This window comes from Ammospiza nelsoni, chromosome 18 (assembly GCF_027579445.1).
Source record: "Ammospiza nelsoni isolate bAmmNel1 chromosome 18, bAmmNel1.pri, whole genome shotgun sequence".
Lineage (NCBI taxonomy): Eukaryota > Metazoa > Chordata > Aves > Passeriformes > Passerellidae > Ammospiza > Ammospiza nelsoni.
In genome coordinates this window covers 9881339-9896975 of record NC_080650.1, presented here as the reverse complement: position 1 = coordinate 9896975, position 15637 = coordinate 9881339, and the positions used below count along the sequence as shown (strand labels likewise).

At 46.2% G+C, this 15637-nt stretch overlaps 1 protein-coding gene across 3 annotated transcripts in view; it reads left to right on the top strand.

The window, feature by feature from the left end:
- The window catches only part of TAOK3 (TAO kinase 3), a 78659-nt gene that overhangs the window by 48709 nt on the left and 14313 nt on the right, over positions 1–15637 (top strand). For all 3 annotated transcript variants that reach the window (XM_059485352.1, XM_059485351.1, XM_059485353.1), the window contains exons 12-14: positions 1317–1484; positions 4201–4407; positions 12089–12223. In XM_059485352.1, the coding sequence (XP_059341335.1) occupies positions 1317–1484; positions 4201–4407; positions 12089–12223 (510 nt within the window). The remainder of the gene's footprint in view (positions 1–1316; positions 1485–4200; positions 4408–12088; positions 12224–15637) is intronic.

The following is a 15637-nucleotide window of genomic DNA, read 5'->3' as shown; positions in this document are numbered from 1 at the left end:
AGTTCAGGAGAATGTATCTGATAAAGCAGAGAAGAGGCTTTAACCATGTTCCTAAATGCCATTAAGGAATTTATTAATTCTGCACTTAAAACCTGTGCAGGAGTTGTCAAGAGCCTGATTTGATTCCAACTCTGGCTGCAAAAGTTTTAGGTATAAATAAACTTTGTGTGTGAATTGGAATGTTTGGAAGTTTTATGTGTGAATTGGAATAGATGGATGCAGTATAAATCTTTGCAGGTTGATTATTGTTTCTTCTGGATGCATTTTGTTCATTCCTGTGCCTCCAAGGTTTGAAGTGTCACCTTGTGTGTTTTGAGTGAACTTGTTCAGGAAGGGACAAATCATCTGTGCAGCCTGGAGAGCTCAGAAAACCTGACCCCACCACGAGCTCAGTGTGTGTGGAGCCTTTCAGAAAGGCTACTACCAGTTCTTGAATATGAACAGATAAATTGCAAGAATGGGAAGTGTCACTTCAGGGATCTGAAAAGTCCTCCATGGTCCCAGTTGAACCCCAGAGTCTGCAGTGAGGGGTTCTGCAGTCCCCCACTGTCCCTGGTTTAACCCCAGAGTCTGCACTGAGGGGTTCTGTCTCCTTTAACAAGTCCCCACTGTCCCAGTTGAACTCCAGAGCTCACCCCAGTGAGATTTCTGTCTTCTTTAACAAGTCCCCCACTGCCCAGTTGAACCCCAAAGTCTGCAGTGAAATGTTCTGTCTCCTTTAACAAGTCCCCACTGTCCCAGTTGAACCCCAGTGAGATGTTCTGTTTCCTTTTACAAATCCCCCATGGCCCCTGTTTGACCCCAGAGTCTGCAGTGAGGGGTTCTGTCTCATTTAATAAGTCCCCCTTGATCCCAGTTGAACCCCAGAGTCTGCAGTGAGATGTTCTGCAGTCCCCCACTGTCCCTGGTTTAACCCAGAGTCTGCACTGAGGTGTTCTGTCTCCTTTAACAAATCCCACCATGGTTCCAGTTGAACCCCAGAATCTGCAGTGAAATGTTCTGTCTCCTTTAACAAGTCCCCCACTCTCCCTGGTTTAACCCCAGAGTCTGCAGTGAGATTTCTGTCTCCTTTAACGAGTCCCCACTGTCCCAGCTGAACCCCAGAGGTGACCCCAGTGAGATTTCTGTCTCCTTTAACAAATCCTCCCCTGGTCCCAGTTGAACCCAGGGGTGACCCCAGTTGTGTCTCCTTTAACAAATCCTCCCCTGGTCCCAGTTGAACCCAGGGGTGACCCCAGTTGTGTCTCCTTTAACAAATCCTCCCCTGGTCCCAGTTGAACCCAGGGGTGATCCCAGTTGTGTCTCCTTTTCCCCAGCACGATTTTGTCCGCCGGGAGCGGCCGCCCAGGGTGCTCCTCGACCTGATCCAGAGGACCAAGGATGCAGTGAGGGAGCTGGACAACCTGCAGTACCGGAAAATGAAGAAAATCCTCTTCCAGGAGACCCGGAATGGCCCCCTGAACGAGTCCCAGGAGGAGGAGGAGGTACTGGGAAGGGTTTGGCTCCCCGTTCACTGTTACCAGTCATTGCAGGGCCAGGGAGCTGTTCCTGTCCTTAGAACAAGCACAGCCTAGGTGAGGAATGTTTTTGGAATCTCATCTGGATCAGCAGAGAGGCAGGAGAGGATAATGAGTGAAAGTCCTTGCTCAGTGTTAAAGATGCCAATTACTGTACATGTGGAACTTTGGATTTTTTCCAGTGCTGCCCATTCTTCTGGAAGCCTTAGGGAAGAAACTCATTCTGAGGGAGGTTCTCTGTGAGAAGTGGCTCCCAGCCTGTGTGGAGGAGGGTCTTTGACAGCCCAAGCTTTTCTTTCTCATCTGCACAGTCAAAACAACTCCATTAATGTTAATATTTTTTCAATTACCATAACTTTACTGTAAAGTAATTGGCCTCTCATGAGCTGAAAAGCAAATCACTGAATTAGTAGGACTTATTTTTTTAAAATTCTTTAATGTTAAGGAAGAAAAAGGTTAAAGACCTAAAATGCAGCTTCAGTTTAAATCTTGTAATAAACAAGCCACTTAATCAGTGTATGATAATTGACCCTAACTGTGGCTGAGAGAAGGAAACCAGTCATTTTTCAATTGATGAGCTTAGATGGAAGTTAATGTCACTTGGTGCAGGCATAATGCATAAATAAATCCATGCCTGCTTCTCAGTGAAAAACACTGAGACAAATGGATGTCTGTGCTCCTTTGCTCCAGTGGAGTGAGGCAATAACACACAGCAAGGTGCCCAAGCTCAGAGGATCTTCAGGGCCTTGGGGGTGAGGTTTGGGGGTGTCAAATGCTCGTTGAAAGCTAAACTGATTGAAGAAATGGGCATGTGGGAGCTGCAGGAGGAGGGGACTGACACTTTGTGAGGATGCCCCAAAGGAGCAAGAGCAGCAGCTGCTGTGATTGGAGGTCCCCTCCAGCTTCCAGACCTGGAGCTTAGCTGGGACTGGGGGATTGTCAGATTTGTGCACTGAAACCTCCCAGTTTCTCTCCCCACAAGTGCCAAGCTGTCAGCAGAGCAGGGAATGGTTTCCCACTTGGCTGTTGAGCACTTGCAGCTCACAGGAAACACTGGTGGTGTTTGGCTCCGAGGTTTGTCTCTGTTCCTCCTGTCCCCACTCCTGAGGAGAGCAGGGAGAAGAGCTGCAGGGAGGGCAGGGATGCAGCTGACACTCTGCATGTGCACAGCATGCTCTGCACTGACCCCTGAGCCCTGTCCCAGCACAGGAGGTGTCACTGCTCATGTGTGTGTGTGTGTCACTAACTGGGCAGGGAGGGCAGACCCAGCACGTGCTGCTGAGCTGGGGACACAACCTGCCCCACTGGAAATGCCACCAGGCACTTCCTCCTTCTACCTTGGGCTTTCTAAGGTGGAAGATGAGCCTTAAAAATACTTAACATGCAAAATATTACTAATACTTTCCTCAGAACCCTCCCAAGAAGGTGAAAGTTGAAGTTAGGAAGCCAGGTTGCACATGCAATCTCATCTCTGTCCTTCCTGCAGAAACATTCATTAATGACACAGCCTCAGATCCTTCATTATGTGATTTCTTCTGCAACTCTACATAAGCATCCTGAAAATATTTTCATTCCCCTGTGTTCTCTGTAAAATAGTATTATTCTGGATTTTAAGTGCTCTCACACAGGCTCTGAATGATCTGCTGATTGCTTAAAAAATAATCACACAATCAAAGGCAAATCTGTCAAGTCTCAATTTTATCTTTCTGTCGGTCTCCAACAGAATGAGTTCCCTGTTAATTGATTTGTAATGGAATTCTCCCCAAGCTCCCTTCAGAGGCCAGGGCAAACTGGATGCAGCAGCAGGCTGCTCATTTTAGTGAGTCAAGGCTGCTTCACCCCAGGAGCTGAAGGATGTTCAGAGTTCTGTCCTCACTGTGAGCTCCTTACGAGCCTTTTTGGTGCCACTAGTTAATTATAAAGGACTCCATCAATTCTCTCAATCAGTCCAGACTAAGTGCATACTCTGGCATTACTGTACTCCTATGGGTATGGAAGAAGAAAAAAGGCTGCTAACTCCTGATATTTGGCTGTAGAATCATAAATACCTCTTACATGAGGAATCTTTGTTTATGTATATCCAAGTTTTTACCCCTGTAATAATGCAGGCTCATCTGAGTCAGCTGCTAAGATTCTTCACTCACCTTTATCTTGGCTGAAAACACAAGGTTCAAGGGGTTTTTAGCTTGATAAAATGGAATTGCTGACTGCTTGGGAGGTTAAAACCTCTACACCATGTAGAACATACAAAATAATATATGGATTCCTTGTCTTACATATTTTCTGATTCAGGAAATGTGTTATAGCAGATCCTGACTTGAAGCATTGTTTTAATTCAAACTTGGATAATTTCTCTTAATTATGAGGCTCTTTCCACCAGCCATCCAGTATTCCTGGATGTCTCCTATCAAGCCAAGAACCATGCCCAGACTTAAGGATACATGGAAAAAAAATGGCTTGAAACCTGATGTGATCAGATTGCAGGGGAAAAGGCGGGAGCTGCCTGCCTGTATGGAGCATTCCAGAACCCAAACAGCCCTTTGAGATGTGCAGTTGGCAAAATAATGCCCAAAGACCCTTGAAGCCTGCAGAGTCACCTTTAAAACAAACTCTGGGCGTTGCAGGCACGTGCTGGGCAGGTGATGTCCTGCAGGATCTGTAACTGATGCCCCTTGTTTTATAGGACAGTGAGCATGGATCAAACCTGAGTAGGAAGATGGACAGTCTGGGCAGCAACCATTCCATCCCCAGCATGTCTGTGAGCACAGGCAGCCAGAGCAGCAGTGTGAGCAGCATGCAGGAGGTCCTGGATGAGAGCAGCCCTGAGCTGGTCATGATGCATAGTGACGAGAGCACCATTAATTCCACGTCCTCCGTTGTTCACAAGAAGGTACGTGTGCCCTGCTGCTCTGTGCTGAGAGCAGGAGCTGCTGCTGGCCTTGCCAGAGTCAACTTCTGTGGGGTTTTTGTCTTTAAATCATCTAAAGAACCTCTGCCCATGAAAAGAGGTTGCTACTCAAGGAGCTGTCAGTGCCTAGGCAGGGTCACCCAGGCTCCCCGCATGCCCAGCCCTGCATGTGCACCTCTTCCTCTGCTTGGGACGTCCTTGGGAATGCCTGTGCTGTGCTCTGTGTTGGTCCTGGCAGCCAGGCTAACCCTCTGCCAGGCCCAGTGTGTGTTTCAAACCTGCCTGCACTTGGATTTCCCTGGTGAGGAGTGGAAGTGTGCAGAGCTTTGGACCCTTCCCACCAGGTACGTTTGGAGTCGAGTCCCACTCGATGCTTTCCTGCTGCTTTGCTGCATGCTGTGATCTGATGCCTTTCCTTTTCCTAGGGCTGGATCTTGAGATGAGGTTGTCTAGCTGTGAGCCAGCATCTCATCTCCACTGTTTGTCTGACTAAAATAGTTTTGGCTTGGCCTTGGCAGTGTCACTTGCTAGTGGGCAGCAAAATGTAGGTTGGTTGTGTTGGTTTCGTTTGCAAGGAACTTCAAAGTGTACATGTGCTTTTTGCCAGAGGAGCTAAAACATTGCAGCAGCATGAAAAGTATGAGTTTCTTGTTTGTAAGGTTACAGTAAGGCTTGGTTGTAACTAACTAAATATTTGTAAGCAGTTTTTCCTCCTGAAGTGCAGGGTTTGTGATGTTGAGTATTAAGAACTATTGAAACATTTTGTCTTCAACAAAACACGGTCTTACATATTTAAAGATACTGGCAGAGAAGTTGCAAAGGTTTTAGGGGTTTGCCTCTTTCCTAAAGACACTTGGCAGCATCTTTAGAGAAGATTGTTTATTCAGAAAGGTGAAATTAAGGTGTTATGTACCAAATGCCAGCCCGTGGAACTGTCCTGAATGAAGAGCAGCACCGCTGATGGATGTTCTGGGTGGTTGTGATTGGAGTTCTTTCTTATTTTGTGTAGGCTTTCAAAATGTGTGTTAACTTTAATTTCACATTATTAAGTAGCCATATTTACTTGTGCATTAAAATGGAAGTTTGAGGGACTGATTTACACAGAATTCATAGGTTATAATCACTGCTCAGAGTTGTTATATTTGATAAAATCAAAACATGAGCTGCTCCCACCAGACACAAATGGCATTTATGAAAGGAGTGGAGTTCCTGCTTGTTTTAAGACTAATATTATGTTTTATAATGGTTGTATGACACTTGTAAAGTATAAATACAGCATTTCTGATACTGTAAATTCAGTCCTCCTAGACTTATGTGTAGGATGCACAAAGAGGACACCACATGCAAGTTTTAATCTGGTTTGAAAAAACCCAAAATGTCTTGCACACTTGTAACTCAAGTATTATAAAAGAAATCCCCTCTAGATCACTTAACACAGGTGTTTTAGGGTAATTTTGGAGCAGAAAGCCCAGGTGTGCTCTGATGGTCTTCACAGAACAGTTAATGATTGGCTAAAACTGCTGATCCTTGGAGTAGATTCCTTCTCCACTGGAAAATGTTCCCTTCTGCTATATGTAATTCATTAAGCAGACTTGGACTCTGTATATTCCAGGACATATTCCAGTCTGCAAATATATTGTTTTAATTTAGTACACTATTTTTTTATTCTTTATTACTTTGGGTAATGCAATTTTAAATGGAAAACTGTTTCACGTGTGTATTAATACATGTGAAGAGACTAAAATTGGAGCTGGACATGTATATCCACATGCATCCCACTTTATTTTCAAGGTAAAGTTCCTTGTTCTGCCAAGATTTCAGTTTATCTTTGTGCTTTAATTAATTGCATTTCTGGAAACTGGGATGAAGCTGACTTTTGTGTATCACTCTGGAGCCCCTCACAAGCACAATGGGAAGAGCCTGGAGTTGAAATTGAATTTAAGCTCTAATCATTTAATTAGCCTTTAAAGGCTAAAAAGAAAATACTGATGAACATAAGCAGCATTTTGTGGGTACAGGGTCACATATGAGGTGGTTTTGACATGGGTACATGGGTGAAGTCAAAAGTGTTGTATAAAATTGTGTTATTCCACAACTGTGCTGATGAACAACCTCCAGATTGTGGAAAGGGTCCAAGAAGGCAAAATGGCTTGGAGTGTTGATATTTTCTGTGGCTCAGAGCTCTAAAAAATCAGAGCCCTTCTGGTGTTTTGGGCCACAGCCCCAGAATGCCACATGCAGGTAAAACATAGGCAGGAGGAGTGTGTGGTGTGTGAGATTCCCAGTGCTCTCCTGGTGTGGAGAGCCAGGCTGGGCTGGCCTGCAGGAAACCAGGAGCTCCTGTCAGATAATTCTGTTTAATATTTGAGAATGATTTTGTCCTGGCAACGTCCCAGCCAAATGCCCCCCTTTGTTTGGATCATCCCTGGGCGCTGCTTGGCTGGGAGCAGCCTCGGGCACCTGAGGAGCACCCCAGCATCTGTCCTGTGACCCACCCTGAGGCAGAGGCTTAGGGGAGAGGCTGATGGGCTGAGAGCACTTGTAAACAACTCATTCTCTTTCTTTTTTTTAACAGCTGCTAGTTGGCTGTAACTTCCAAAAATGTTTTGTGGTCACAGGGTAAGTGGAGTGACGTGTTCTGATCTGGTTAATTGTCACTGGCTATGCTAGTTGATGGCAGCCAAGGTGCTTTGGGGTTTGCTGCACTTGGGACGAATCCTCTGTGGAAAACAACCACAGCACAGCAGAGCTCCATGGTTTTTAAACTTGTACTTAAAACAGAAGTGACTCACACCTGTTAAGCTGGAAGAAAAATCACCAAAATATTGAAATTAATAACAAGCCATAATTGAATCTGGAGCTTTTTGTGTTATTTAGTTTATAGCTGTGTCCTGAAGTCCTGGGAAGAAAAAAATGGCAGTCAGTGAGCTACTGAGGCAGGGAGCCCATCCTTGGGATCAAACCCTGCTCCCTCAGGAGGACACCTGAATCACCAGCATATTCTTTTCAGGAAATTCAGATGTCTGGCTTGGATGAGGAAGTTTTCCTTGCCCTTCTGCAGGTTGGTGAGCTCCTCCATGTACATCTCAGTGTGTCCAGTGTTAGAACTCTCTTCTGAATACATTATATAACTCTGCTACTCCATGCAAGGGGCATCTTGCCTGTGGATACACATTGTCACATCCATCTCCCTACAGGAGTTTTCAGCTGCACAGGTTGAGAGCTGAAGAGTAAGTGACAGCTCTGATACAAACCCAATTGTACCTGAGAGCCCCAAAAAATGGCAAAATGGGGCAGGGAGTAAAACTCCAAGTATACTGTGCTTCAAAGACACATAACCCAGATTTTATAATCAGATAAATATCAGTTAATTCATCTTAAAAATGAGGATAAAGATTTTTGGCTCCCAGAGTAAGAGAATAAAGTGAGTATAGGCATCAGCTGGTGCATCAGAGATGTTTTGTCGCCTGTTTTGTTCAGCAGTGTGGACACAGGTGGCTTCCCAGAAATATTATTTCATTGTCCTCAATGAATTTATTGTTATTTTATTTCTGCCAAACTATAATAATAAGATGTTGTAATCTTTTAATCTAAACAAAAAAGCCAGTACAATATTGGTTTTTTTCAACTGCAGTGCTCAGCTGCTGCTGTTTCTTGCTTCAATCTTAAAATCATCAGTGCTTTCTGAAACTTGGCCAGTCAAATGTCAGGGAAAACTTGTGATTAAGATCTGGTTTATAACAGAAAGATGGAAAAAGGATCTTTGTAGTTGATCATCACAAATTCTAACCCAATGTCTGCAATAATGAAGTACATTTACAATAACTGCTGCAACTTGAGTGACTTCCAGATCCTGTAAATTAACCTGTGCACATCTCCTGTTGCTGCTCCAATTAATTTCAGCATTTCTGGGGAATTTTGTGATGGAGAGAGCTTAAACCTCCCTGTTGATTATCAAGGCACTTAAAGCAGTGTATTAAGACAAATGGTGCCACATGGTTGTTTTCCTTGCTCTTTAAATTCCTAGAAAGCACAAAGGGGTTTGCTGCAATTCCATGGAAGTCCTTAGTGTGGCTTGGAAATTGCCTTTCCTGTTTGTGTAGGAGACTGGCAGCAGTTAATGACTCCTCCTGTGTTTCTGGAGATTTTATTTGGTGTGCATAGCAAAAAACCCCAGTGGGAAATGGAATGTTGCTCCTGAGGAGAAGGTGGAGGTGTCCCAGCTTTGGCCTGGGCAGAATTTGGATGGTAAAGGCCTTTTTTCAGTGAGGAGAAGGATGAAAAGCCAGTGTGTGGTAGAACTGGGATGGGACTGGGAGCAAAATCCACTCTCTGTTGGATTTTGAGCTCATGGTTTGACACAAACTCATTGTGAGGGCTCAGAAAGTTCACCTGGAGCAGCCGTTCAGATCCAGCTGGGACCACCACTGGAAGCACCACCAGCTCCTCTCACATAATTCAGTTTAATATCTGACAATGGTTTTGTCCAGGCAATGTCCCAGCCAAATCTCCCCTTTGTTTGGATCAACCTAAAGACTGTTTATGTGGATGATACAGTCAGAAGAACAAATTATTCCTTGAGTAGGAAGTTGAAGATTCTGTATTGTTGGCCCTGAACAAAAGGATTTTAATGAGTTGTGAGCTGAGCATCCTGAAGTTGCATCCTTAAGGTAAATATTGCAAAAAAACCCACAGAAAACAGGTGGGAAATGAAATGTATATAGAAGATACATTACTAAAAATAAATACAAATACATTCCTTAAAAACAAACCAGGGTTTGAAATGTAGATATGGGGTGAGAGGTACTCTGACCCAAACTTGGTGAGTTTCTGGGATGCCTTCAGTCAGATTTTATATATTGGGTGCCATGAGCTGAGGTACAATTTTGTGTCTTTGTTTCCCACACATCTGAAGCTAAAAGTTGGAAACAAAATTTCTTTATCTGTGCCAACAGTTGCAACTGCAGTGTCTCTCATCAAGTTTTTGGGAGAAGAAGAATTTAGTTTTAAAATAAAAGTATCAAAATTCCATTTTTCTAGTTTTGTAGGGAGATATTTGTCTTTGCCATCAGTCACCTCATCTGAGAAAGGCTGATGGAGATGTGGCTGCTCATAGATTTATTTCTTTTACCAGCTGAGTTTTTTGTCCCCTTGAAATTGGTCCTTTGGCTTGCTCAGTTGCAAAGGAATTTTCCCATTCCTTGCCCAGCTGAGTTTGAAGTGCAGAATGTGGATAATTCACATTCCTAAAGGGCAATTTAATTCTGCTCTGAGCTTCTCATGTGCACTGAGGTAACCAGAGATCCCATAAAACAAGGCCAGGGTGACACTCTGCCCTCTAAAAATCCACCTCTTAGATAACAAAAAGTAAATCACAGATTCATTTTCCAGTAGAAAAAGCAATTACAACTTAAACTTGTTATTGTAGGTGATGTTTTGGAGCATTCTGGAAAGTCTGAATGCCCATTTAAAAAGTTGGGGGTTTTTTTTTCAGTGATTTGCAGCTTCTCTGGATATTTGCCATGCCAACATAACGGAGAGAAGGAGGATGGTGCAGGGATTGGGGTATTGCTTAGCAGGCTCTGTGCACTCCCAGGTGCTGCTGCAGGCTCTGTGTGTGACCAGGGGTGACATTTGTCCTGTCCCAGCTTCATTTCATGGCTGGAGCACAGCACTGGTGGCTCCTGTTGTTTCCTCAGTGGTTCAGGTGGGTGAGTTTGGGGCAGATCTTCACTGCAGGATTTGGGATCCCTCTGGTGAGGCTGAGTAAGCTGAGAGATGCTGTTGGACTGTAAATGTTTAATCAGGATCTTCTGGGGATGGCTGTTCCAGAGCCTCACATGTGCCTGTCTCAGGAATGTGGGCAAGTCCAAGTGCTCTGCCCATCACACCAGCGTGCACAAGTTGGAAATCTGAGATCAGCCCAATTTCCAGTGATTTCTCTTGTTGTCTCACTGCCTTTACTGTCAGACAGTGCCACAAATGCCCAGTATAAGGATGTCCAATGTAAAATGAAACTGCAAATTTTGTGACTCTCCATATCTATGTGGGGGACTGTCCTTTTTAGCTGTTTTGGCTCATTCTGTGTCCTTGTGTGTGTGTGGAGGAGCTGGTGCAGGCTTGGCTCTGTGCTGGCCTTGGGCACCAAGCAAAGGGAAAGGTAAGCATGGACTGGGAGTGCCCAAAAGGAAGGATAAGGAAAGGTTTTGGGGTAAAAACATTTCTAATCAATGTGGTGTTCAGCTCTTAATATCAGCATTTCTGCACCCAATTGGCTTTTGCTTGAACTCATTTCCAGAATCCTATTGAAAAGGGCTGAGTGTGTGTGGGTGAGAAGCAGCTGGAAATGGAGGCCAGCAGAGGGGAAAACCAGGTGTCTGTGGGGTGGGAAAGGAGCATGGGGATGACAGCAGTGTCCTGATGGAGACACCATTCCATGGATTCTCCCTGTGGGGCTCTCTCACCTTCCTGGTGTCTGCTGGGCCATGGCAGGGTGGCCAAGATGCTCCTGCTCATGGAGGCAGCTCTTCCCTGCCAGGGCTTTCTAGGCAGTGGCAGCATTTATTTTGCACCCCAAAGAACTGGAAACTCGATTTAATTCAGGAAGAATCTCAGTCTTCCTGAGAGGATTTAGGAGCTGGAGGTTGAGGGTGGGAGTCATGACACTGGTGGGTGCCAGTGTGGCCGGGCAGGAGCGGGGTGTGCCGGGTGTCCAGAGGCTGCTCCATGCCCAGGGTGCAGCCTGCAGGTGTGCTGACTGTTGGCACTCACCATTCCCACTGGGACAATTGTGGTGGTGTGGTTTTTTTGCTGGCATTTCTGAGGAGGGTTTCTCCTGGAGCTTTGTTCCACTCCCAAATTTGCCTGTGCCGTTTGGGAAGGGCACAGCCTCTCCTGGCAGAGCCTTGCCAGGGAGTTGAGGGGAAGCTGCACCGGGAACCATTCCTGCTAAAACCTGGGAGCTGTTGCTTTAAAAAGAAAAAAAAAAAAAAAAAATCCTTTGTGGGCTGTGGAGAGAAAGTGCTAGAACTGTGCAGGATCATGACTGGAAAGCAGGATCCCTGAGTGGTCACGGAGGCTTTCCTGGTGCTCTCTAGCCTGCCGTGGATTTAGCCAGGATGCTCGTCCCCACCAGCAGATAGCAAACGAGGGACAAAGAAACCCTATCGAGGGCACGGCGCTGGGCAAAGGGAATGAGGCAGGATGTTGCTGTGGTGTTAAAAGGGAACAGGATCTCCGTGCCTAGACATGGGAATCACGTTTTCACCGGGATCGCTGGCTCGCAGTGCTTGAACCCGACCTTCCCGAGGACTCGGATCGCCCTGCTCCGCTTCCCGCTCCCGCCTCGTTTCTTTCTGGCACATATGTAATACTGGAGGTTTAAAAAAAAAAAAAAGAAAGAAGGAGATTAAAAAAAAAAAAAAAAAAAAAAAAAGGCAGCCCGATCCAGGGATTCAGAGGCATCCTGATCAGCTGACGCGCCGAGCCGAGCTGCAATGTGTTGCTTATTCATTTTGTACGGTGGGAGCTGCCGGGGCTAAGCAGAGAGCTGAACTATGCCTCTCCTACAGCCGCGCTTGTGCAGACAGAGGGGTGAGAGAGAGGCAGCCGCCGCGGGAAGAGCACAGCCGGACTTTCTCCTTGTTTTTATCCATTTCTGCAGGATCATGTATTTATAAGGGATGAGGTGGGCCACAGGGATCGCAGGCCTGAGGTGCGGCCTACCCAGTCAGTGCAGAATCAGGCCCTCCACTACCGGAACCGAGAGCGCTTTGCCACAATCAAATCAGCATCTTTGGTAAGAGCCCCCATCCCACCCCACCCCACCCCACCCCGCTCCCCAGCCCCTCGCTGCCATCCCTCCATGCTGTTGGTGCTGTTGGCATAGCAACTGGATATTGCACTGAAAGAGATTTTACCTCTATGTGTGTGTGTGAGATTTAAATGTGAAATATGTTTAATTTCTCGGTGCATTTCCAGGGTGAGATAGCCCACCTTCCTGGGTGAAGTTAATATCATTTTCATTTCCCACCCCACCCCTCCATTTCCCACCTGTCCCTTTTGTTAATATATTTATCTGCATGTGCATAAAGAGTGTGTGAGGGGTGTGAGAGCTGCTGGAACGCCGTGGAGATGCAGATGCAGATGGGTTTGGGAACAATAAGATCGCTGCTGCCCGCCCTGAGCTGCTGCCTGGTGTTTTTTGTTGTTTTTTTTTTTTTTTTTTAATTTCATTCATTCATTTATTTCAAGCAATGTACCGTGTCTGCATTTTGCAGCCTGATCCTTTGGAAGGATTGCTGGGCTGCGATAAGGGAGAGAGGGTTTACAGTGGGCTGTGGGCTTACAAAGGGGAGGGGGATGGGATGAATCCATCAAGATTTGTACTATTGCAAATGTGATTGCTGTGGATGCCTTTGTAGTAGGGAAAGGGGTGTGTGCCGGAAGAGTTAGTTGTGTGCCGCCTCCCCCACCCCGCGTCCACCGGGCTGGGAGCAGCATTTCCAGGGACAGCAGTGAAAAATGGCCCTTCACAGGGAAAACCAATGTGCTGTTGGATATTTCAGCCCGCTGGTATTAGAGGTCAGATGGACGGGGAGCGTTGGAGAGTCCCCACGGTTTGGCCATGGCACTCGCTCAGTGCTATGACATCATCCTGGACCAACCCCGAAATGACACCAGCGAGCCCTCCCCTTCCCGCTCCTCCTGCCTCCACCATGGGGGTTCTCCTTCCAGACCACCATTTCTGCATCCCCAGAACCGCTTCCCACTCCTTCCTGCTTGCTCAGGGCACGGGCTGTGCCTCTGTGTGTGTGACCACAGCTGAAGGTGCTGACTGGAGGCAAGCAGCAGTGCCAGCAGCACAAATTTTTCTGTGTGGTTGTTGCTGCTGCTGTTAAAATCTAAAACGATGCTGTGGCATTCAGGCTTCTGCCCAGATGCTTCCTGGGAGCATCTGAATCCCATTTTTTGCAGGTGTGTTTCTGGGTGCCCACACCCTGAGTGCCCCCCAGGCTGGTGTCCCCTGCTCCCCCCAGTTTAAAGTGACCTAGAAATGTGTGTGTTAGAGGACTCCATGCAGCACACCTGACAGGGGCAGGATCCCTGCTCTCCTGGAGACCCTCTGCCCTGGGAATTTTTCCTTTTTGTGTGTCTGTGTGTGTTTTCACCCAGTGTAGTGCCAGCTCTTCTACTGCCTGCGCTGAGCAGATAAAAGTGGGACCCAGTTAGGTTGGCTGTAGGGCAGAAATAATGAATGACTCATATATCATACTCCAGACATAACAATTTCATTGATAAATTGATATGTGTGATGAATATATTCATGTTCTTTTACTCCCTGTGCAAAGCTGCTGCACCTTATGGCCTGCCTTGAGCAGCAGAGCCCAGAGCTCCTGTCCTCCCTGGAAATGTCACCCCTGGGCTGCTGGGGTGGCTTGAAGGGATTGCATGGCCGGGCCCCTTTGGGAGCCAGTGGAAATACGGGCTGTGAGGGATTCCCTGAGCTCTGGGGAACACAGCTGATATCCCAAGGTCACTCCTAAATCCCATGGCAGCCTCCTGTGGGGCTGGGATTGTATCTGCCTTCATTCCTTACTCACTTGGGTTTGCTGATTCTCTCTACTTCAGTGACCAAGTGATGATAAAGATAAAATTAATTTTGGGTGGGGAAGATGGAAAGCTTTTCGGAGAGCTTCTCTTTTTTTGGGTTTTCTGTGGAACACGCTCTGTTATCCCCATTATTCACACACATCTCCCCTTCCCAGTGGAGAGGGAAGATCCCAACACACCAGCCTGGGCACTCCAGGTTGTGTGGTGGGGCAGAACTGACCCTGAGTTTGCCACAGAAATATTTCATGGTGATGAGCTTTCCCTTTGATAATCTTCCATTCCCACCTCTTCATGTTCTGAAATTGAAATCTAGGGGGAAAAAATGAAAGTTTAAACCCATTGCACAGGATCTGGGTGCCAGTGCTTGTATTGGAGCACTTTTTATCACAGTGCCTAGATGATGTCTGTGGGGAGAGGTGCTGGATGCTCCTCTGGCCAAGGGAGAACTTCTTCTTGCTTCCCTGTCCAATATTTATGGGAAGGGCAAAGTCAGCCATGGAGCTAACACAGGGAGAAAGACCTGAACATGCCTGGAATTTGTAGTGCAAACCCAGAAATTCAGGCTTTATTCATCTCTCTGTGTTAATTTACTCTTTCAGTGGCAGCTGGAACAGATTTTTCTGTGTGAATGGGTGCCCAAGGTCCCACAGGGGTTGAAAACAAGCAAACCAGCAAGCTCTGATGGTTCCCTACATGCTGGCTGCTTCCCATTGCTCAGCAGCTGGGAACATCTTCCTGCACAGAAAGGTTGTGCAGTTGGGAGCATTGGGTGGCCTGTATTGCAGAGAATCAAAAATGGGAGTTCTGGCCCCAAATTCAATTATATGGGGTGTTAAAGCTTCCTTTCATGGGATTTGCTGAAATCCACCCCCAACACTGAGACCAGGGCAGTGTTTTTAGAAGAAAAGCACCAAGTCTGGGGCTGTTCACTCCACAGCTGTTCCTCCTGGTGCAGTCCAGGTTCTAGGGCACTCAAGTCCTTGCTCTTCTCCCCATAGATCAGGATATTGCAGATGGAGGTAAGACTGGCATTCCTAAAGGTAATCCCAAGTTCAGGTTGGATCTCTTTCCAAAACCAAGCTGAAGCAGTTCAGGGAGTGCAGAGGCCACAGAGGAGCTTGTGTTAGACAGCTGAGCACTCCAGGTGACCCAGTGGTTTGGAGAGTGATTGCCTTGCCCTGGCACTCTGCAAAGGCATCATGTGAATATGAGGAAAACTGGACAGATCTCCAGAGAAAACAGCCAAATGAACTCTCCACAAAGATACAGGCTGTGGATATCCCATTTTGAGTCTTGCAGTAGTGCTTTAATATTGCTCAGATTAAAGAAAATCATGAAAATCGGCAAATGTGAGTAAGAAAGATGAAGGAACTTAACTTAGGTCATAATTCAATCAGCAATTTTAGTAGTCATTTTTTCCTGGACCACTTTTCTCTTTAATCAGTTTTGTGTGGTTACAGTAACCATCACTCACCTGGAGCAGTGGTGGAAAATACCCTGCATATTTTTGCTGTTGGAGTAAAAGTTGCCATCTGAAATGGAGACCAGGCACTTACATCTCCATGTTATTTCTCAGTTTATCAGTGATCCATAAATTAAA